Source organism: Stegodyphus dumicola, chromosome X1, assembly GCF_044657685.1.
Source record: "Stegodyphus dumicola isolate Sdum_Otavi_A_Nest chromosome X1, ASM4465768v1".
Classification (NCBI taxonomy): Eukaryota; Metazoa; Arthropoda; class Arachnida; order Araneae; family Eresidae; genus Stegodyphus; species Stegodyphus dumicola.
The window spans coordinates 225,620,566-225,644,775 of NC_140780.1; the positions used below are offsets into that span (position 1 = coordinate 225,620,566).

Genomic DNA, 24,210 nt, shown 5'->3' on the forward strand with positions numbered 1-24,210 from the left:
CAAATTATCTCATGCCGGGAGGCAAGACGTCGCTTTCAGTGGAGCTGTTTTTGTAGGATCTCTTGTTTTAACCCAATGCTACCACAATCTCATTTCTCAAAAGTTTACTATTGCACTGCTAGATGTGATAACCCCATTAGGGCAAGTTTGTTAAAAGCAGGATGGATTTTGGTCATTTGCTTGAGATAAACTTGGGATTTAAAGATAAACATCTGTAAAAGGATAAACAACTGTAAAAGGAAGCTTTACATGCATCAGAGTACTTTTAAAAACGTAGACTAGTTGAAGGATAAATTGATGTTATTTATCCTTTAACTAGTCAACGTTTTTAAAAGTACTCTGATGCATGTAAAGCTTCCTTTTACAAAGAAAAGATAATTTCATCCAATTTTAAAACTCTCTGAATGCTGTTTATCGAATAGTATTTATTCTATTAGTGGCATTTGACCAAAGAACGATTTTTATATTTTGAGACAAAAATATTTAATGAGGAATGAGAGATAACAGCTATTCTGACATACAGCTTTTACTCTGTGTTAGCAAACACATACTTTTCATACACAAAATTAACATTTTATTTCATTTCATAACAATGCAAACAGTTCTAAAGAAAAAAACTTTATTCACTTTAATAAAAAAATAAGAAAAGTTTCACAATACATTAAAAACTTTCATTAATCAAAAGAAAAATTAAATAGAAAAAGTTTGTGCGAAATATTGAACTTCATCTTCTTCTTCTTCTTCATCTTCATCATCATCCTCATCCTCATCCTCATCCTCATCGTCAGCAGGGTAAAAAGGGACACCACAATCTTTCAGGAGTTCTAAGAGATCTTCAACAGCACCTTCAATCTCCCGATTGCCATTTTCAGCCTGACCTTCATTATCAGCTTCATGTTCACCCTCATTGTTGCGGCGCATAGCTTCTTCTTCCATCTTTGATTTAATAATGAATTCAGTTCCGTTCAACGGAACTGTATTTAAATCTACTCTACGGACGGTAGGGTCTAAATAAAGACCGCGTTCAGGATGGTCATCATTATTACTAGCAAAATATTTCTGAAAGATAAACAAAATTAAAAATTAGAATTATTACAAATTCTATAACATTAGCAAGACACATAACATTATAATCAAAGCCAGTCATGATTCTGGTTTATGCCAAATATTTAATAAAAATATAGTACCTATTGATTATTAAACATGCATTAATAAATGCATTAATTAATGTATTAATGTTTAGACAATATGATAAATTAACAGATATTATAACTTTGCATGAATGTTATAGGTATTATATATATGCATATGACCTAACTTTGGCAATGGGGAAATCGCTACTTAAAATCAAATTTACGCATAACTAAAATCTGTGTAAATATCTGCTGTTCTACCGAATTTTGGGGGAATTATTAATGCAGTCAATTGCTTTTTAATGTAAAACCATTTGTTAATAATTCTGAGTTATTAAAGAAAATAACATAGTATAATCTTTATTTCTTAACTTACTAAGCCAGCTAAAGAACAATCAAATATGTTCCTGCGGATTTACAGAACAGCAAAAATAAGAACACAACCACAGTTAAATTCTATATAAAACATTATGGTTAAATTAAATGTAAAATACTATGGTTCCATGCATTTAAAATAAATATATAATACAGCACAAAGTCTGTAATCCGGGCGTCGATTATCCAGAATGATCTATAATCCGGACCTCAAAGCCACAGACATTTTTTGTATGCTTTACGCATGCACGTTTAATGTTTATGCATGCACGTTTCGCACAAAAAAAATGAAGCAACTTAATTGAACTTAATTGAACAACTTACATTGAAAGAAATGTTTAATAAAGTAAACAAATAAATATTAAGACTTTTTTTTGTAAATTTTCATACTCTTTAGAGCATAATTGCTCTTTATTTCATAAATTAAGGTTTCATATTTTTAATTGTATAATTTCTGCATGCCATCTTACCAGATTTAAATTGATAATCTATAACGTGCGCATGCATAAAGCATACATTACACATAGTCAAAATTAGAAAATTGCAACCAGAAAACTATTTGATGTGTATTTGTTATATTTATAATGACAAGGAATTTGATTTAAATCATATCAAAGATGGAGTACATCGAGATGAAATACTACATTTAGTAAGGAATTATAAGAAGAATAAAATAAAAATGTCTGCCCTGAAGATAAGGATAGTGCTGATAGATCAACTTCCAGTTCATTGCGCGCCGTGACGTCAACCCCCCTTGCAGAGCAGCGTGCAGATTTCGGAATGGTTAGAGAAATATAGGGTATGCCTTTATCCATTTTTTGCAGCAATTCCACTTTTTGTTTGATGGACATCGAAACATGCTTTCACTTTGTAGATCCTTTGGCAGCTCCAGAATCGGAAATTCTTTTTGACATAATCGAAAGTTCAAGCTTACTTTTATAAAATTGCTCTAACAGTCTGCAAAAAAATTATAAGCTGGATCCAATTAGAAGATTAAGAACTGAAATAGATAATTAGATAATTTTAGCTTAGCTTATACCGTCTGTTATACATTAAACGCATATGCGCATGCGCAAACATATTATGCACATGCGTAAATGCATTATGCGTTTACGCATGCGCAGAAAGTTTGTAGCTTTGAGGTTCGGATTATAGATCAGTTCGGATTAGACTTTTGACTGTATTTCTATTTTTTTTTTTTTTCAGAAATTACTGCTAAATATTCCGATGAAAAAATTAATAGCAATAGAAGGTAAGAGAAGGGGAAAACAAAGAAGTCAAAAATGCAAACAATTATTTAATTGTTACTAAATAATGGGAAACACTGCATACAATATAGAAGATGCAATACTTATGAAATTCTACACATTCCTTTGGAATGATAACAATTTTTTTGGAGGAAAAAAGATTGCAATTTAGGAGATATTAGTTGAAAGTTTATTGATTATACTTCTAAGGAATAAAAACAATTTAGTATTCACCAAACATTACATTCATATTTACATAAAAAATGGGCAAATATAGCAAGTGTTTGGAAATAACACTAAAGAATTTTACAATTTCTTAATGCTGTTTATTTAATTCTTTGAAATAAGAAAATAAAAATGACAACATACATTGACAAACTAAGTGAGAAAATCCAGTTTACTTTATTTAATTATAATATGTTAACAAACTAAATCTAATATTTAATAATATGTTAACAAACTAAATCTAAGTAATTAATCATTACACATAGCATATGATAAATAATAAATGGACTATCATTGACAAATTAGATCAAATTAAAACAAAACATATACAGTCAAAAGTCTTTAATCCGGATGTCCATAATCCGGAATCATCTATAATCCGGACCTCAAAGCTACAAACTTTCTGCGCATGCGTTTACGCACGCGCATTTAATGTATAACGGACGGTATAAGCTAAGCTAAAATTATCTAATCTTAATCTTCTAATTGGATCCGGCTTATTATTTTTTGCAGACTGTTAGAGCAATTTTATAAAAGTAAGCTTGAACTTTCGATTATGTCAAAAAGAATTCCGATTCTGGAGCTGCCAAAGGATCTACAAAGCGAAAGCATGTTTCTATGTCCATCAAACATGCTTTGGGGGCGAACGTCGCGGCGCGCAATGAACTGGAAGTTGATCTGTCAGCACAATCCTCATCTTCAGGGCAAATGTTATTATTTTATTCGGCTTATAATTCCTTACTAAATGTAGTATTTCATCTCGATGTACTCAATCTTTGATATGATTTAAATCAAATTCCTCGTCATTATAAATATCACGAATACACAAATAGTTTTTTGGTTGCAATTTTCTAATTTCGACTATGCGTAATGTATGCTTTACGCATGCGCACGTTGAAAGAAATGTTTAATAAAGTAAACAAATAAATATTAACTTTTTTTTGTAAATTTTGATACCCTTTAGCTCATAATTGCTCTTTATTTCACAAATTAGGATTTTATATTTTTAATTTTATAATTTCTGCAAGCCATCTTACCAGATTTAAATTGATGATCTATAATCCGGAAAAACCTCTAATCAGGAATCGCTGAAGTCCCGACGAGTCCGGATTACGGACTTTGTACTGTACTAAATTTACTTTCGACACAGTCTAAAATACGTTGTTTTCAGCTTTAAAAATATTAAAAAATTTTTAATTAGTTATTTTCAACTAATAATTGTATCGCCATTAGCAAAAATTATGCATTACTATCAACAACATAGGTTTAAACCAAATACTTAATTGTCTATTGAAGCTTCAAAACGCATTTTCGAACTTCACTTTTTCTCGGCTAGCGTTACCGAATTTGCCCTTGGCGACCTAAAATCGAAATGGAGCCAACAGATTTCCCGCGAAATCGATAACAGACCCTCTGCAGAAATAAACTCATAATCCCGATATCCCATACATATAGTATGTGCAAAAGAGAATAAACTCCGTAGAAGGTGATAAAAAATTAATTTATGGCTTAATTGAAGCAAACACAGAAATTAAGCTAAGCAAAACCGTGTAAAAACAAATTGAAATGATAAAACGAAACTTAATTTTCATGTGAATTTTCAGCGCTGACTTTCCCATTCTAGAAATTTCAATTTGTTTCAGACAAAGACCACATTTAAGGATTGCCATCCATCAATATCCAGTCTTTGTAGTCAGCTTGATGAAGCCACAGTTTATTGAAAATGCACTTTCCAGGCATCTCGTTCCTATTGGCGTTGTGGCCTTCCAGGTTGGAATTGCTCTGATTTTGGCAAATATTTTCAGAATCTCCCCCGCCCCTTTTTTTTTCTCGAGCACCTTCATCATCACTTTCGCCTCTTAAAGAACTTCCGGCTTCACGCTTTCGTAACAGTCTGCCTAAATGTATGGATAACACCTGTTTCGAAAGATTGGGTGAATAGCCAATCAGACACCGATACTTTCGTTCGGGTAGCTAATTGATTTTTTAATCGTTTGCAACGCAAATCCGCCAACAGATTGGTTAAGAGCCGTAATTCCATATTCATGAGAAATCGTAATTCACACTTAGAATGGCAATCATTAGAAATGATAAGAAATGTCAAATGAGCAAAATTAAGGACCGTTTATTCATTTTGGCCAAAATTAAGGACTTTTAAGGACCAAAAATCATTTTTGAAAAAATTAAGGACTTTTAAGGACCGTACGAACCCTTTGTAAATACAGACTCTCTTGCAAAAACACTAAATGAAGAATTTTCATTAAAATTATTTTCTGAATCCATGGTTTCATAAATTCAATTTCTCTTGAACTTTCAACATGTGTAAAGCTTTCTTCCTGGCTATAAACACCCAACAGCTGGCTATCAGGTTTTTTTGCCCAATAATACAAATTTATAAGATAGAAAGATAAATCTCCTTCAGCAAATCAAAACAAAACAGAAACTAATAATGTTTAAAAGTAGTTTAAAATGATCTCAATTTCTTTGAAATAAAAAAAAAATTTAAACAATTTACGTTCACCAAAACTGACAAAGGTAATAATAATTTTAGCAATATATGAAACATTTTTCTACAAAGCAATTACTAGGACACAACTTTATAAGGCCAATAGTTTCCATCTTGCAAACACTACAGAAACCTCAATCATTAACAGAATTATAGCATTTCATAAAAAAATCAAAATCTCTATAAATCTAAGATATTTACTAACCTTTATGCTCTTCCTAAATTCCATAAAAATTAACTATATTATAGGAGTTAACTATACTATAAACATAATATAGGTAACTATATTATAGGATGGTATATAGACATATATATATTTTCATTTCAATTTAGATTTGTAAATTGATCTACAATATTTGCAATACAGAACAAAATTATTGCTGGATCATCAACAATACCATTCAGTCTATCAACATACAAAATGTCAACTGCTATGAATTTAAAAACTCGTAAACTTTTTATCCATTTGAAGAAATCTATACTAGCCTACTTGATCTACCTGAAATTTCTGCTGTGTTGATAGTTCTAGAGTTTATAATAAGATGGAAAACCTTCCTTAATTGCATTATTTTTAATAACTACATTAAATTTCAAAATCCACTTTTTAAGCAAGTAAGAAGAATCTCAATGGGAGCTCGCACATTTAATTCTTTGTAAACTATTGTTATTTATTAAAGAATTTACATTTTAAAAAATTTTACAGCAAAAAGATTTAATTTACTAAGCTCATACATAGGTAGATGATCTTATTATGTTTAATAATTTTAACAAAATAAAAAATTCCCAACAGCTCTTTCAGCAAAAAGAATGCTATAAACATAATATTGCATGAAGAAAACAGCACAATAAATTATTCTCAATCCACTGTTGCATTCTTGAATTCTGATAATTTACTCATTTTGACACCACTGATGCTGTTTTACATAAGAAATCTTGGTTTAATCCTGGTATACAGTACACAACATTTTGCCTTTCATGCTGTGAATTTCCAGCTAATAGAGTAAAAATAATTTAAGAAAATTTTAAAAAAATTTGAAAGCTCTCAGATTTTACCTTATGCCCAAAGGGGTTTCAAACATTTTGTGTGTTACCTTTATTTATTGTATATCATACTCTCCATTTAAAGCATAAAATTCAATTCAATAGCAATATCGCAAAATAATTTTAAAATGAGCTTATCTGAAGAATTTCTAATACACAGACACGCTGGAGTTAAAAATGTCCCCCCCCCGGTACAGTGTTGCCATTGCTCATTTTGAAATTGTCGAAGTGTTAATCAAAAATTTATTAGTGTTACAAAATATGATATCGATAGTAAAACAAATTGCAAATTAAGGCTTCCAGATGCCCATATTTGAAGGAAGATCATGATATTCAAAAGTTGATTGCTCTAGGTACCATTGTTTTACCACAGTGAAAGAAAATACATACATTTATGCAGATTCTTCATTATGTAATTTCTTTAAATATGATACAGGAGCCTAATATTTGGTGGCAACAATTTGAAAAGTGAACCAATATTTATAGTGAACCAATGCAAAATGCAAAAACGAAATTAATAGTCCTTCTGAGCAAATTGTCCCTTTGGACTAAAAAACTGAACATCAATAGAAACTGTAAGGGTTTTAATCCTAGTATATGGTACACACGAGATTTGGCAAAATTCAGGAGGCGATAAAGTTTACATTGTGTATTAATGGTTTGGGCGAGGTTTTAGGTTTGGGAAGGTTTTTTTTTTAACCCTAAAGGTAAAAATGAGTTACTGCTTTATTTATTTTTAAGTTGTAAATTGTATAGCTATTTTACACCTGTAAGCATGAGAATGACTTTAGTTTTTAAACTACTTTTTAACAACAATTTTTGGGGATTGTATTTTTTCTTTTCTGGTTTAATCCTAGTATATGAAAGCTGGCATTTTAGTTTTAGGGCATGAATTACTTTAGTTCTATTGATTTATGAGGACATTTTTAGTCTTGATTGCATGTTTTTTATGATGTGCAGTATAATGGATGATCAATATTTAACCTCTTCGTCGTCCGTAACGCGTCTAGCGAGTTCAAGTTGAATTTTCACAGGGCGGCCGTAACGTGCCTCAAGCGTTCTACATTTTAAAACTTTTAAACATTTAAAATGCTTTTTAAATGTTAACTTGTTTATTTTTCTTTGTTCTAATACCTCCTAGAGGATAGCACTAATCAGACATTCTATTTCTAATTGAATTTGCTTCGGGTTTTATGAATATTCGTGCCCTTTTACATAAGATACAAGACGATGAGAGATGGCTTCAGCGTCTACTCAGCAGAAAAAGAGAAAAAATGAGGTTGTGAATTCGAAAGACAAGAAAGACATACATTTGATGAGTACAGTCCATAACTCGATGATTAATGTTGGAACACAGAAAAGAATAAAAAACCCAATAATTATAAAAGATTACAACAACAAAATGGGAGGAGTGGACCGCCTAGATCAGATGTTACCAAATTATCCTGCTGTTAGAAAGCAGTTACTATTTTTATTAGTTATTATTTTTCCATTATGCTTTCTTTGCTTATAATTTTACTTAATATTCATTGACACTCATCCACTATGAAAGTCATGTATGGAAAGTTATGATGTACAGAGAAAACAACATTACACGCTACGAGAAACAGACGGCCGCTGGGGAAACATTTTCGCGGACAGGAGAGGACGGCGAAAGGATTAAAGGGGAAATTTTTTTTTAACTTGAAGCTAGAAGAAAAATGCTATTTATGACATATTGTATGTGAATGTTTTGTACTTGTTGTGACGTATGTTAAAAATTATTTTTGTTTTGTTACGATGCAAGTTTTGTATTATTTGTGCATACTAGGCTTTTACCTTGTAAGAAATGCATTTAAGCAGATTTTCAGAAAACATATTAAAAGAGAAAGACTAATTTCTAAATTGTTTTGAAAGCATTTCTGGAAAGAACTCGAAGGCACTGCCAAAAATAGCGATAATAGTCTACATCAGTGGTTCTCAACCTTTTGACTAACGTGTATCATCTGAACAAAAACTTAAAACCTTGGTTAGAGTTGATTTTAGAGAACCTTTTGTATTATCACGAAGTTGTTTCATTTATCGCCAAGTTGTTTCATTTATAGCCAAGTTGTTGTTTCATTTATGGTAATCTGAGTAGCTGAATGTTATGGAAACCCTATTATGACTTAATCGTTTGCATTATTCTGGGAAATTTTGAATCATGGGATGTTTTATAAGGCCTTTTGTGGTGTGTGTGGTTAGGAAATACATTGCTTATTTCATTGTTTAGATGGTAGAATGGGTGAATGTAGTAAGAATTTTTTGAAGTTTCTGTATGATTTGGAACGAAAGGGGGAAAGTGCATTAATTGGCTGGTGCATAAATGAAGGTTTACTTAGTAGCCATTTTCGTGACAGTTCGGAATACATAGGATATTTTTTACTCTTATTTTTGTGAATATATGTGGCGACGCTGATATACAGATTCTAGTTCAGATAATTTTAGTAAGTTTTCGGATGCTGTTAAGAAATTTTGTGTGTCACAGAGGTAAGTGGATATTTGCTTTGTGTAATGCTTAAATGCCTAATGTTAATGCATAATCCTTTTTTGTTATTTGATTGATTGGTTTAAAATGTAGTTTATTGAGATTATGCATTTTATTTGACTCTAGTGTAGAATTGGGGGGTTTTCATCCACAGAGACCCCGTTGCATTTTTACTCGCCAAGCTCATGTTACATCGGTGATGAGCCGAGCCATAAACGTAATATTTAGTAAACATGATTTTTAGTGCATGTAAATTCAAGTTAGCAGACAAAACAATATATTAAGCATACGGTAGTAAAAATTCACAGATAATAAGCATGTATATGTAAAACTAACTGGTTAAATGTGATATACAAAAATAAATTTGTATTAAATTCAAGTTAGCACAGAAAAGAATATATTAAGCATAAGACAATATATAATCATTTATAATGGAAATAAAAATTCATTTAAAAATATAAATTAATATTAATGTACTGAAATTAACCGGTTAAACGTGATAAACGAAAAAAATTTGTCTTAAATTCCAGTTAACACAGAAAACAATATATTCCTTACACCAGCAGTGGTTTGCTAATTTTGATGACCATGGTGATGCATCAAGCTATTCTGTGATCTCAGATAATCAATGATATTTTTATTTCAATTTAATCATCTATTTATGTCACACCTGCCATCCTCTGAAAGGTTATTGTTAGAAAAGCATTAACAATATATTATCTTGTTAAAATTTTACGCCATCAAAATTGATTTATTCTCATAATTTTAGATGACAATAACTAATACAGTCAAAAGTTGTTAATTCGGACACCCATAATCCGGACCTCAAAGCTACAAACTTTCTGCGCATGCGTCTCGTTGACACATGCTCGTAAGACCTTTACGGCTGCGAATATGCGTGTGCACAAAATACGTTTACGAATGCACGTTTAATGTATAAAGGACGGTATAAGCTAAGCTAAAATTATCTAATTCAGTTAATGTTGCAGATTCCGTTGTTCCTTAATCTTCGAATTGGATTCGGCTTATTATTTTTTGCAGACTGTTAGCGCAATTTTATAAAAATAAGCTTGAACTTTCAATTATGTCAAATAGAATTTCTGATATATATTTACTTATATGTAAAGGATCTACAAAGCGAAAGTATGTTTCGAAGTCCATTAAACAAAAAGTGGAATTGCTGTAAAAAATGGATTAATGGCATATCCTTTGTTTACCTAAACTTTAACGTCTGTTTATCTAAACTTTGTTTATCTTTAATGCCGCGGCGCGCAATGAATTGGAAGTTGATCTGTCAGCACTATCCTTATCTTCAGAGCAGATGTTTTTATTTTATTTGGCTTATAATTCCTTACTAAATGTAGCATTTTATCTCGATGTACTCCGTCTTTGATATGATTTAAATCAAATTCCTCGTCATTATAATTCCTTCCGATAGCGAAGAAAGTGACAGAGGTTATTGAAAACAAAAAAATTTCGATTGACAAATTAGTCGGTATTCTCGACACAGCAATTATAGGACTTGAACAGCGAAACTTTGTAACTGAACAAGAAATTATGTCTCTTTATAGAATTAAAGAGAATGTATTATCATGTAAAAAACGAAACAACTTAAACAACTTTCATTGAAAGAAATGTTTAATAAAGTAAACAAATAAATACTAAGCTTTTTTTTGTAAATTTTGATACCCTTTATATCACAATTGTTCTTTATTTCATAAATTACGGTTTCATATTTTTAATTTTATAATTTCTGCATGCCATCTTACCAGATTTAAACTGATGATCTATAATCCGGAAAAATCGATAATCCGGAATCGACGAAGTCTCGACGAGTCCGGATTAACGACTTTTGACTGTAATAAAAATAAAAGCATTACTTAATTATTTAAAATGCACATTTTTGCAGCCTACGGAAGCAAATTATTTTAGAGGTTGGAAACCTCATGGTTCTTAAGAGCTGTTATTAATTAAGAACACAGCGTGAACAGCCGTGTTACAAATTAGCATTCGCCCCATTTTCTTCCTTTCATCCCAAACCGAGAACCGGCATCTATCTACGAAAATATTTCTATCTATTCGTTGTTAAAAAATTCAGAAAAAATAATAATAAATAAGAGAAGAATAATATAAATCTGCAAATGTGAACAATGACAACAATTCAACAAGTGATAATTCAACAAAATGAACGCAAGAGGAATGGTTGCAAACTTCGAACAAGCGAACAGGATAAATCCGCTGGGTTACCAGTTTGAACTATTACCACCAAAGTCGGCGATGTTTACCTTTACCGGGTTCTCTGTGGAAATGCTTCCATATTGGGTGCTCCTTTGACTTCTCAAGTAAAAATATATGGCTGTGTACATGGACAAGGGAGTGCACAAAGCCTAGTTTGTGCAATTCTCTGATTTTTTTAAGTGAAAATATGTCGATATGTACATGGATAAAGTCAAGGGAGTGCGCAATGCCATTTTTGTGCAATTCTGGGAATTTTTTTAAGTGAAAATAGGTCGATGTGTACATGGATACCGAGTTTGTGCAATTCTTTGTCTTGATATTTTGGCTTTGTGTAGCACCGCCAAAAAACGCTGCTAAGCAAGCCAAAATAACAAGTCAAAGACTTGCACAAATTTAGTATCCATGTACTGCCAAAAATCACCAGGTCTTGACAAGGAGTACCATAAAAATATACGGTTAATCTTTGGATTATGGTAACTTGGCAATTTTTTGGCAAAAATTTGGCGACCAACCCTGCTACAGCAACCTGCTAGTTTTGTTTCGGATGCCATTTTGTTTTCACAAAGTAAAGGCATGTTTTTTTTTTACTCAACATTTTTTTCCAACAATCTGCTAGCCGAATTACGCTTATGATAGAACTTTTATGAAACAAAAGTGCTTCATCAAGACGAAGATTAGAGGCAAAATTGGGAGAAAGTGCACAATCGCAAACTGCTTGCCGCATTTTTAATAATTCACATACACTGTATCCATGTACACGTCGACCTATTTTATCCATGTACACGTCGACCTATTTTCACTTAAAAAAAAATCCCAGAATTGCACAAAAATGGCATTGCGCACACTCTTGACTTTATCCATGTACACTGCTAAAGTCCTAGCTAGTAACCTTTATCGCCTTACCAAAATGTCACCAAACTACCTGTTACCATATTACAAAGATTAGCCAAATACACTTTTAACATAACCTTTCGTACCATCACTAGAAAATACTACTACACCACCACTCTTGAACAAAGCTCAGATCGCCTAAATTTACGAGTGTTAGAGAAAAACTCAATCATAATGTTGGGGTTTTAATTTTTGTATTTAATAGTTAAAAATATGGGTAAAGTGCAGGATTGTCCACTTATTTGTTTGGCACTTTTTACAAGAGTAAGAAGAATTGGATTTTTGTCAATTTTCTTTGGCTTTTCAAGTGAAAATAGGTTGATGTGTACATGGATAAAAACAAGGGAGTGTGCAATGTCATTTTTGTGCAACTGTGGGATATTTTTTAAGTGAAAATAGGACGATGCATACATGGATACCAAGTTAGTGCAATTCTTAATGTGCAAAGCAGTGGGTAATTCTGCACTTTCTGCAAAAATACTTTGCTTCTTTGCGTACCACCTATTTTTTCTCTTGTGTACTACCGGTTGAGAACCCCTGGTTTAGACCAACTCTAAGAATTTGCATGTTTGGAAGCAGCAACCATTCCTCTTACCTTGTTTTTATTCAAGCATGACACTCATTTTTTGCCACTGATTAAGAAGCACATAGGAAAGTGCACAACGGCTTACTCCTAGTATACACATAGGATTTGGCAACATTACGATATACAGTAAACGAAACACGGGCTTTTTTTTTTATGAGCAGTAAACAAGTAATTTTGGTTATATGAACTCTGTATTGTATCTTCATCACTGCAAGTTCACTTTCATTGACAATCACCTGATTGAATTCACACCTAAAACTGAAATGTTTAATTCAAGAATGTAGTACATTCTAGGGAAGCATCCGGTAAATGTAAACATTGCCAAAAATGGCGATAAAAGTTCAAAGCTGGTAACCCAGCGAATTGGTTTGTCGGAGGTAGCAACTTGGTTCGCTCTTAGATAATATTTCTCGTCTGTTCGGAGCTCCGTTTTGCCGCTGGCTAGCGGTGCGTCACTACCGGGTGAGGTGGTGAAAACCAAGGGGGAAGGAATATAACACGGCTTTTTAGAATAGTATGGCTGTGTTCTTACGTAATTTTTAAGTCTTTAAACACGTACAGGGGTTGAACAAAAATATGGAAACAGCTTTAAAAAAACATGTTTCTTTGCTTAATATGGTGTAGGAAACCCGTTAGCATCCAAAACAGCTTGCAGTCTTCTCGGAATGGATAAATACAGTTCCTGTATGTTTGCCAAGGGAATATTATACCATTCTTCCTGCAAAACGGTGGCAAGTTCAGATAATGATGTTGGCGGTGGATAACGAGAACGCACTTTCCATTCCAATGTAGACCACAAAGGTTCGATAATATTCAGGTCTGGTGACTGTGGTGGCCAGGGGAGATGGGACAATTCATCCTCGTGCTCAGAAAACCAGTCCTGGACAATGTGAGCTGTGTGAACAGGGGCTTTGTCGTCTTGGAAGACACCATCACCATCGGGGAACAAAGTTTGTACCATGGGATGAACTTGATCGGCCAAAATGTTCACATAAGTTTTGACAGTCATGTGCCCTGACACAGTTATCATGGGGCTAGCAGAGAACTACGATATGGCTGCCCAAACCATAACAGAACCCTCGCCATGTTTCACTCTTGGCAACAAGCAGTCTGTATTATAGGCCTGAGATGGCGTTCTCCAGACGTAAACTCGGCCAGAAGTGGGAAACAATGTGAAAGAAGACTCGTCAAACCATATTACTCGCTTCCACTGCTCTATAGTCCAGGCTTTATGACTTAAACACCACCCTTTCCTGTTACGGGCATTAGCATCATTGATGAGTGGCTTCTCATTTGCAGCACGGCCAGCAATTCCCTGTTTATGAAGCTCCCTTCTAATTGTTTTGGTACTCACAGGGTTCGGTAACACAACATTCATTTCAATTTTTGCAGCTGTGGTCTTCTTATTTTTCGTCACAATTGCCCTTAATGATCGTCTGTGACGATCACTCAGGACACACTTTCGTCCGCGCTGTTATTTAGCAGATGATGTTTTTCCGCTTTTCAAATATGCGGAATAAATCTTCGATACAGTACCTCTTGAAACACTAAACACCTCGGCTACCTTGCTTACGGAAGCACCTACCATACGTGCTCCAACAATTTGCCCACGTTCGAAGTCTATTAACTCTGACATAATGCAATGACAACCTCACATAACGGTACACCGACAACAACTGAACTGTGTAGCACATTTACGAAGTTGTATAGGTGGCATCAGTAGTCAAAAACGCCAGCGCCACCTACATATTTCATTAAAATCAATCTTTCTTTTCAAACATGCATTTCACAAGGTGTTTCCATATTTTTGTCCATCCACTGTAGAACCACAGGGATCCTAAAACAGTATGATTAACTTGGGCCGCATTTTTATTTCTGTTATTTTTACCTAAAATAATAAGAATTAAGTCAGTTTTCATGCTTAAAAATTTGATATATTTTTAATGCATTTTTAGAAATTACTTTTCAGAGGATGCTAGGTGTTTATATACAATAGATGATTACTTAGATAGATATTTATATACAATAGATGATATGTTCTCACTTGACCATGTCAAAACTAATATATTAGCTGCAGTCTCTCCAAAGACTCTCACTATAACATAGATTTAAAAATATCTTTCTTAGAATAAAAATAGGTTTGTCAACGTCTGACAACAATTCATGAACTTTTCATGCAAAGCGTTTACGACTCATTTCAGATACAACATTTTGAGAAGTGTTTCACCTGCCTTTTTCATACGTATGGCTGCATTATTCAGAAGAAAATGATGTTGTCATGTTTAATTTCATCAGGGTTTTTCCCACATCTGTTATAAGAAGAAATAATTTCAATGATATTCTGGAACTGGAATTATCCTAGGGTACACATTAATTTGTCAACAGCATTGGTTATTTCATAAATAGAAATGAGAATATTGCTTTTTCATATTCTAAATTGCACTAATGTATATAGCATTGAATTAGGTCCATTTAAGATAAATCTGTGGAACATCATTTCTTATAAGTTTCCAAACATCTTTTCAGAGGTGGACTTTCTTACAAGATTCAGATAATGAAGATCTTGTAATATTTTGTTATTTAACAAATAAATATATGTAAAATAAAAAAAAAATACGATGGCTTTGCTCTTTGCGAACCAGCAACCTATGCAATTCAGGATCGTCCCCTAACCCAGTACCTGCTAGAACATTCACGCCTATTACATAACCTCTTCATATAAATGCTGCGTCATAAGTTTTCTACATTTTTCTAGAAGCTACTCTGTTACATAACCATTCATATAAATGCTGAGTCATAAGTTCTCCTAGACAGATGCCTTCTCGCCTTCGTCCTGCTAACGCTTCCGCTATGCTCCTCTTTCTTTGTTAGAACGTTATGATGTATTAAAGTTTAAAGTCAGTCGTATCTAATAGTTCAATTACTGAATAAGTTATTTGATTAACTTCATCTGGAAAAAGTCATCTTCTATAAATTAAAATAAAGATATGCTTGCTGTTAAAAGTGAAAAGTCCTGAGTCGTCATTTTACTCCGTGTTTCAATCACCCCAGCTTCGTTAACCATCTGCCAGAACGTGTAATGGAATAGCCTCACCATTCGCCCACGATGTGTTGGAATAACTGAAAACATTACAGTTATTAATTAGTCGACAGGATGTATCCTCTACGTGGGAAAAAAGCTCCTGTATTTATTTCTAACGCGCTTCTAAATTCAACAGTGGGTCAAGGACAGTGTGTGATCGTCTTATGCTTTTGCTTCTTTTCCGGCGGTGCTTAAGTGTTTTACTTCGGCTCCAAAGTTATGCGTTTTATCAAGTGCTTCTAAAGTGATTTATTTAGTGTTCAAATTGATGTGTATGCGAAGTCTTAAATTCAAGATTTTGTGATTGGAATGTTAACACGCTCAAAAACGGCAAAAATGTCAACTGAGAAGAAAGAATCCGTAGCTATTGTGGATACAATAAAATTCCAATTTCCTATTTTTGATGCCACAAGTACAAATTTTCCAATAGACAAATATCTTCTATTGCTTGAAGAGAAATGTGCCGCAAAGAACATTCCAGAAAAGGAAAAGAAATTTGTTTTCTCAGAGTGTATTAGAGGAGAGGCTTTAGCCCTCTATTTACGTGATTGTTTAGATAAAGACTGGGACAACATAAAGGCTATTTTCGAGACATACTTTTCAACATCGGAATCTGTTACTTTTAGTGATTTTGTGTCTTTAAAATACGAGAAATTTAATAATATTGATGTTTATTTTCGTAATAAATTGAAATTAGGAGCCAGCTTGAAAGTAACAGATTCCACAATGGTGGAAGCACTTACGGAAGGACTTCCTGAGCCTCAAAGAATGCTGTTAACAGTACAAAAAATAGACACACCGAAAGACTGGATTACTCTTGCTAGGAAACTGTTTCCAGTTAAGATGCCATTAGATGGTCTAGAAAATAGTAATTACCAATTTGTTTCTCCAAGGCAAACTGTTCCGAAGTGCTATTATCCCAGACCAGTGCAAGCCACTCCTTATCAAAGTTTTCGTAGTGTGAGACCTTTTAATTATCAACAAGTGCAATACCGACCTCTACAGTATGCGTATCGGCCAATTCGATATCCACAATTACCTGCTATTAATTATAACACGGTTCCTAAAAGAGAAGTTAAAAAATGATATTACTTTAAAGTGAATGTCCAAATTGGACAGGAAAAAATTCCCAGTATTATTGATACAGGATCGCAAATTAACGTTTTACCGTTAAAAATTTTTAATAAAATTGGTAATAAATTTAGAGAAATTTCAATGAAATCCCATGATAAAATATTTTCAATATCTAGTCAAGTCCATATAGAGAAAATAATCAAAGTAAAGTGTAAAGTAGGTAAAATAGAAAATAGTGTGATATTTTATGTAGTAGATTCAAATTTGAATTATTTATTGCTTTCATCACCATGTGTTTCATTATTTAAATTAGAATTGAATTTTCATAATTATGAAGTGTATCAGCTTGGAAAACAGGTAAGTAAAAATGTTAAAGTAGACAAGTTTTTCCAAAATAATTATGTATGTAAAAATGATATCAGTGCTGAACAATCTAGTAAATATTTTGATAATAGCGAAAATTTTGTATGTAAAAATGATCTTAGTTCTAAAAACTGTGGTAATTATTTTGAAAATAGTAAAAATTCTGATAGTAAATTACAGAAATTGTTGAATGATTATAACCATATATTTGCAAAAAGTAAATATGATGTTGGTTGTATAAGGGTTGAACCTCCCAGAGTTATATTAACTTCTGAATTACCAATAGCCTATAGACCATATAGAGCATCTCCTAAAGATAATAGTGAAATTAAAAAACAAATAGATGAATTGTTAAAAGCTGGAATTATTAAACCTTCTTATAGTCCTTATGCTGCTCCTGTAACTTTAGCTTATAAGCGAGACGAGCAGTCCAGAAGTAGATTGTGTATTGATTTCAGGAAGCTTAACCAAATTACTAAAACTGATTCTGAACCTATTCCTAGAATTGATGCTGTATTAGATCAATTAACAAATGCAAAAATCTTTTCTACATTGGATTTAGCATCAGGCTATTGGCATATAAAATTAAATGAAAAGGATACTGAAAAATTAGCATTCACTACAAATTTTGGGCTGTATGAGTTTACTAGATTACCTTTTGGTTGGAAAAATTCCCCAGCTGTTTTCCAACGAGCTCTTAGACAAATTTTAAACAAATATCAGATTCAATTTGTTTTAAATTATTTTGATGATATTATAGTATTCTCTCCAAATTTTGATGAACATTTAAATCATCTTAAAATAATATTTGATATATGTGAGAAAGAGAATATAAAATTAAAACAATCTAAATGTAATTTTGCTAAAGAAAAAATAAATTTTCTAGGATATGAAATTCAAGCAGGTAAATACCAGCCCAGTAATGCAAATATAGAGGTTACTAAGAAATTGCAACCCCCTAAAAATATCAAAGAATTACAAAGATTTTTAGGAAGTATTAATGTTTATCATAAATTTATTCAAAATTATACTAAAATTAGAGCCCCATTAACAAATTTACTTAAGAAAGATACTCCTTATAATTGGACTGATGAATGTCAAAAAGCTTTTCAAAAATTAAAAGATGCATTGATTTCTAGACCTATTTTAACTTTGTTTAATCCTAATTATCCCTGTCATGTATTTGTTGATGCGTCCAAAGAAGCTGTTGGTGCTGTTTTAAAACAAGAACATCCTGATGGTAGTTTACATCCAATTGCTTTTCATTCTAGAAAATTAAGATCTTATGAACAAAATTATGCCATTACTGAGCTGGAATGTTTATCTATTATTGATGCAATTGATAAATTTTATTATTATTTACATGGTAACCATTTTACTGTACATACTGATCATGCTGCTTTAGTTTGGCTTAAAAATATAAAACACCCTACTGGTCGTCTATTTAGGTGGTCTTTAAAATTATCTATGTATGATTTTGATATAAAATATAAAAAGGGATCTACTAATGTTGAAGCTGACATGCTCTCTAGAAATCCTATGTGTCAACATTTAAGATTGCAAGTTAATTTATTATCATTAGAAGAAATAAAAGAATATAAAAATTTAGATAATGTTTGTAATACTAAGTATAGGAAAATGAATGATGTCTTAACTATTAAAAAACAGGGATTGTACAAAATTGTGATACCCATGTCTCTACGTACGAAATTACTTGAAAAGGCCCATATACAATTTGGTCATATTGGTGTATCATCTATGCTAAATTTGTTATCTCCACAATATTATTGGCCAGGAATTGTTCAAGATGTTAGAAATTATTGTAAACATTGTGAAGTATGTCAGTTTAATAAGAAAAGTAAACAAAAGAAATTTGGTTTAATGCAAAATTTACCATCAGTTAGTGAACCTTTTGAAATCTATTGATACTGTAGGTGGTTTAAATTATTATAATTCTACCAAAAAGTATATTCACATAATTATTGATCATGCAACTAGATATATCTGGACTTTTGCTTCCAAAAGTGTAACTACAGATACTTATATAAATTGCTTAAAACAAATTTTCCAAATTCAGGTCCCTAAAAAGATTTTAAGTGATAGGAACGCTGCTTTTACATCTTCAAAATTTAAGCACTTTTTAAGGAATCATAATGTAAAACAATTGCTAACTACTGCAAATAGACCCCAAACTAATGGTAAAATTGAACGTGTTAATCAAACTATTATAACTAGATTAAAATGCAAACTAAATTCTTATCACGGTAATATAGCGTGGACAAAATTATTACCCCAAGTAACTGAAGAGTATAATAATACCCCTCATTCTGTAACAAAATTCCCTCCATCATATTTAATGTATGGAAAATTACCTTATGATTCCTTAATTCAAAATCAAGAACTGTATCCGTCAATAGAAGAAGCCAGAAAAATAGCTCAAAAGAGATCTGATGATTATCATAATGTAAATAAAGAAAGATATGATATTCATTTTAAACCTAGTAATTTTAAAATTGGTGATTTAGTAATGTATGAAGAATTTCAATACCCTAATACACGTAAATTATCTCCTCCATTCTCAGGACCTTATAAAATTTTAAAACAATATTCGGAAGTTACTTATGAAATAGATAAACCTAATCCTTTAACTAAAAAGAAATCAGAAATTGTTCATTCAACTAGATTAAGACCTTTTAATCCAGCAAGTGAGTTTAAGTTAACTGTCAGAAATAGTAGAATTCCTATCTCTGTTCAAAATTAAAATTAATTTTTTTAAATTCTCTTTTAAACATTTTCCTGATTATGAACTTTAATACCTGATTTAGACTTAAACCCTAACTATGACAAGTTATTTTCCCGACTATGACAAATTATTCTCCCGATCTTGACCTTTTATATCTTTCACATAATTTGAATTATTTTGTAGCGAAAATTTTCTTATTGTAGGATAATATTTGTTTCTAATTTACAACATTATAAAAAAGACTTTAACTTGATTATACAAGTTATCCGTCTTATAATTTTGATTTTATATGATCTTTTATTTTTCTAACACCACTTTGAGGTAATGTACAATGCCAAAAACCAGTTACCTTCTATTAGGCAACGGAGGTTTTTCGATATTTGTACATAGCACCCCCCCAACCATCAGCAACTAATCACGCTGATCTGTTGGCGAGGACATGCCATAGTTTTAAAGTCAAAGTGTTCATGTTCTAGTGTATAATTATATTATTTATATTGAATTGTTTTTTGAATAAGTATAATATTTTGTATTGAAGTGTAAAACATGTCAATCTTTACGATGAGAGGAAAAAATGCATCATATTTGTGAACTATCAACATGCATCATATTTGTGGACTATCTGGCATTTAGAGATTTTACCAGATATTTTCATTCTATGCGAACTTTTTTTTATGAAAAGGACTTTCAAAAAATAAATAAATAAATAAATAAAACAAAATAAAAACACAAAATGGACATTTTTAACAAAGTTGAGGACTTTTGCAATTATAACTTATTTATTTATCAGTATTCCATATTTATTATGTTATAGTCTTAAAATTAGTCATATATTGTATATTTATTTATAACTCATTGTTTTAATGTTCAAAATTTCATAAGCTATAAAGTCAAAATTTTATATGAGAAAGTCATGAACTATGATAGGCCATAGTTAAAGCTTGTACGCTATGTTCTGGATGTTTTCATGTCTTTTCTCATACTTTTGCTTCACTCCTGTACTAATGCTTTTCTCACCCCGGCCTCTCTTTTTGACGGGGGGGGGGGGAGAAGATGTAAAATAAAAAAAAATACGATGGCTTTGCTCTTTGCAAACCAGCAACCTTTAATTAATTTTATGCAATTCAGGATCGTCCCCTAACCCAGTACCTGCTAGAACATTCACACCTATTACATAACCTCTTCATATAAATGCTGCGTCATAAGTTTTCTACATTTTTCTAGAAGCTACTCTGTTACATAACCATTCATATAAATGCTGAGTCATAAGTTCTCCTAGACAGATGCCTTCTCGCCTTCGTCCTGCTAACGCTTCCGCTATGCTCCTCTTTCTTTGTTAGAACGTTATGATGTATTAAAGTTTAAAGTCAGTCGTATCTAATAGTTCAATTACTGAATAAGTTATTTGATTAACTTCATCTGGAAAAAGTCATCTGCTATAAATTAAAATAAAGATATGCTTGCTGTTAAAAGTGAAAAGTCCTGAGTCGTCATTTTACTCCGTGTTTCAATCACCCCAGCTTTGTTAACCATCTGCCAGAACGTGTAATGGAATAACCTCACCATTCGCCCACGATGTGTTGGAATAACTGAAAACATTACATATATATTTATTATTGAAGTGGCAATGCCATATTTGTATGATGTAACCATTGCTCAGGAACGTAAGAAATTGTTTAAAATGAGAATTCTGAAGTTTTACCAGCTAGTAGTGGTACGAAAATTTTGCCACCAAAGAACTTTATTCAAATTTCCTATCTCCCTAAACTAAAAATAAAATTTATGTTTTATTAAGAAGATCATCTGTTATTTTGTCAATTACTGGAAAATATTTAGTGATCACCAGGCCGAATCAGAAAAAGAGTGAGACTCTACAAAAGACATTCCTTGTAATCAAACTGACTATTTTGTAGAAAAAGATAAAACAACAAAATGGAAGAAAGAACACTTTTGAATTCAAAGATTCCCATAATATCATAAAAAAATTGCCTGGCAATACATATATATCTAAAGATGTGGCTTCACTCATCGATGCATGGAAGCTAATATTGATGACACAATGATTGAAATGATTGCGAGATGCTCTAATACTTATGTAAAAAATATTTCGGGAAATTTTAAGAGACGCGAAACCTATGGAGAAAGAAGAGTTTCTTGCTTTTTTAGGTCTCATACATAGGTGGGTTACACAAATCCTCCTATGTAAATGTTAGGGAATTATGGGTGACTGATGGAACAAGACTGGATATTTTTCATAAAACAAATGAACTATATATTTTCTTTTCATTCATTTCTTTCTTACGATTTGATAATGTCGTAACACGGGATGACAGAAGAAAGAGTGATAAATTAGCTGAAATAAGAGATTTGTTCAAAAATTTTGTCGAGAATTGTCAGAAATTATATCATGTAGGGAAATACACGACTTTGGAAGAAAAGCTAGAACCTTTTCGAGGACGATGCTCCTTTTGGCAGTATAAGCCTAAGAAACCTGCAAGATATGGTATAAAGATATTTACTGTGGTTGATTTTAGAACCTTCTATACTTTGAACATGGGAAAAATATGCAAGGATAAGATTATCCCACCTGAATCTGTGTTGAATAAGAATAGAGAACAGCATTCAACTCTCTTGGGGTTTCAAAAGGATATAATGCTACTTTCTTATATGGCTGAGAACAACAAATGTTTTAACCTTTTGTCAACTATGCACAATGATGACCATATTGATGAAAGCATGGAAGATTTGAAGAAATCTGAAGTAATTACTTTTTATAACATGACAAAAGGAGCAGTTGATATAGTCGACGAAATGGGTGCACTTATTCTCTGACCAGAATATCAAACTGATGGGCATATTATTTTCGCTATTAAATATTGCCGGCATAAAATCAAGGATCTTGCTTTTATCCACTAAAACTCCACCAGAGAAGCTCAGGAATAGGAGTCACGGTTAATCTTTGGATCATGGTAACTTGGCGATTTTTTGGCGAAAATTTGACGACCAACCCTGCTACAGCAACCTGCTAGTTTTGTTTTGGACGCCATTTTGTTTTCACAAAGTAAAGGCATGTTTTTTTTTTTTTTACTCCACATTTTTTTCCAATAATCTGCTAGCCGAATTACACTTATGCTAGAACTTTTATGGAACAAAAGTGCTTAATCAAGACGAAGATTAGGTGCAAAATTGGGAGAAAGTGCAGAATCGCAAACTGCTTGCCGCGTTTTTAAGAATTGCACATACACGGTATCATCCATGTACACGTCGACCTATTTTCACTTTAAAAAAAATCCCAGAATTGCACAAAACAGGCATTGCACACACTCTTGACTTTATCCATGTACACTTCTAAAGTCCTAGCTAGTAACCTTTATCACCTTACCAAAATGTCGCCAAACTACCTGTTACCATATTCCAAAGATTAGCCGGAGGCACTTCTGATTTGGCCTTTGCACTTTTAGATCCTCATTTGAAATCATAACAGAAACAGAAGGAATACAACAAAGATTCTCTTGAAGATTCGCAAACACAGAAAAGAAAATTATGTTACCGAAGATGTTACATGTGCTCAAGGAAAATAAAAACAAAAAATCAAAAATTGTTTGTGTGAAGTGTAAAAAAAAAATATGTCGAGAACACTGTGAAATAAAAGCTTCATGTATAAACTACAAAATATCTAATTCTTCTTGAACCTAATTAAGTGGAAAATTAATTATATAACTCATTTTCCATGTAATAATTCTGCATAATTTGGGTTATAATTGCACTCAAAAATAAAAAAACACAAATTTCTCATAGAAATCAATGATTCCTAGTCATCTGAAGAAAACGCAAGTACTTTTATTTGTTATTAATTTTCAAATTAACATTATTTTTAAGTTATTGTATATAATAAATGTTGCAATTAATACATAATGCATTATTTTACTGAATTGTAATACAGTCAAAAGTCGTTAATTCGGACACCCATAATCCGGAATGATCTATAATCAGGACCTCAAAGCTACAAACTTTCTGCGCATGCGTCGCGTTCACGAGAGCGCGTAAGACCCTTACGGCTGCGAATATGTTTGTGCGCATGCGCGTTTAATGTGTAACGGAGTTATACGCTAAGCTAAAGTTATCTAATTCAGTTAATGTTGCAGATTGCGTTGTTCCTTAATCTTCGAAATGGATCCGGCTTATTATTTTTTGCAGACT

At 32.2% G+C, this 24,210-nt stretch overlaps 1 protein-coding gene across 2 annotated transcripts in view; it reads right to left on the bottom strand.

The window, feature by feature from the left end:
• Nucleotides 1–602: 602 nt before the first annotated feature.
• Nucleotides 603–24,210, bottom strand: part of LOC118201578 (uncharacterized) — a 40,398-nt gene continuing 16,790 nt past the window's right edge. For both annotated transcript variants that reach the window (XM_085808688.1, XM_085808687.1), the window contains exon 3: nt 603–1,059. In XM_085808688.1, coding sequence (XP_085664814.1) covers nt 691–1,059 — 369 coding nt within the window. In that variant the 3' untranslated portion in view covers nt 603–690. The remainder of the gene's footprint in view (nt 1,060–24,210) is intronic.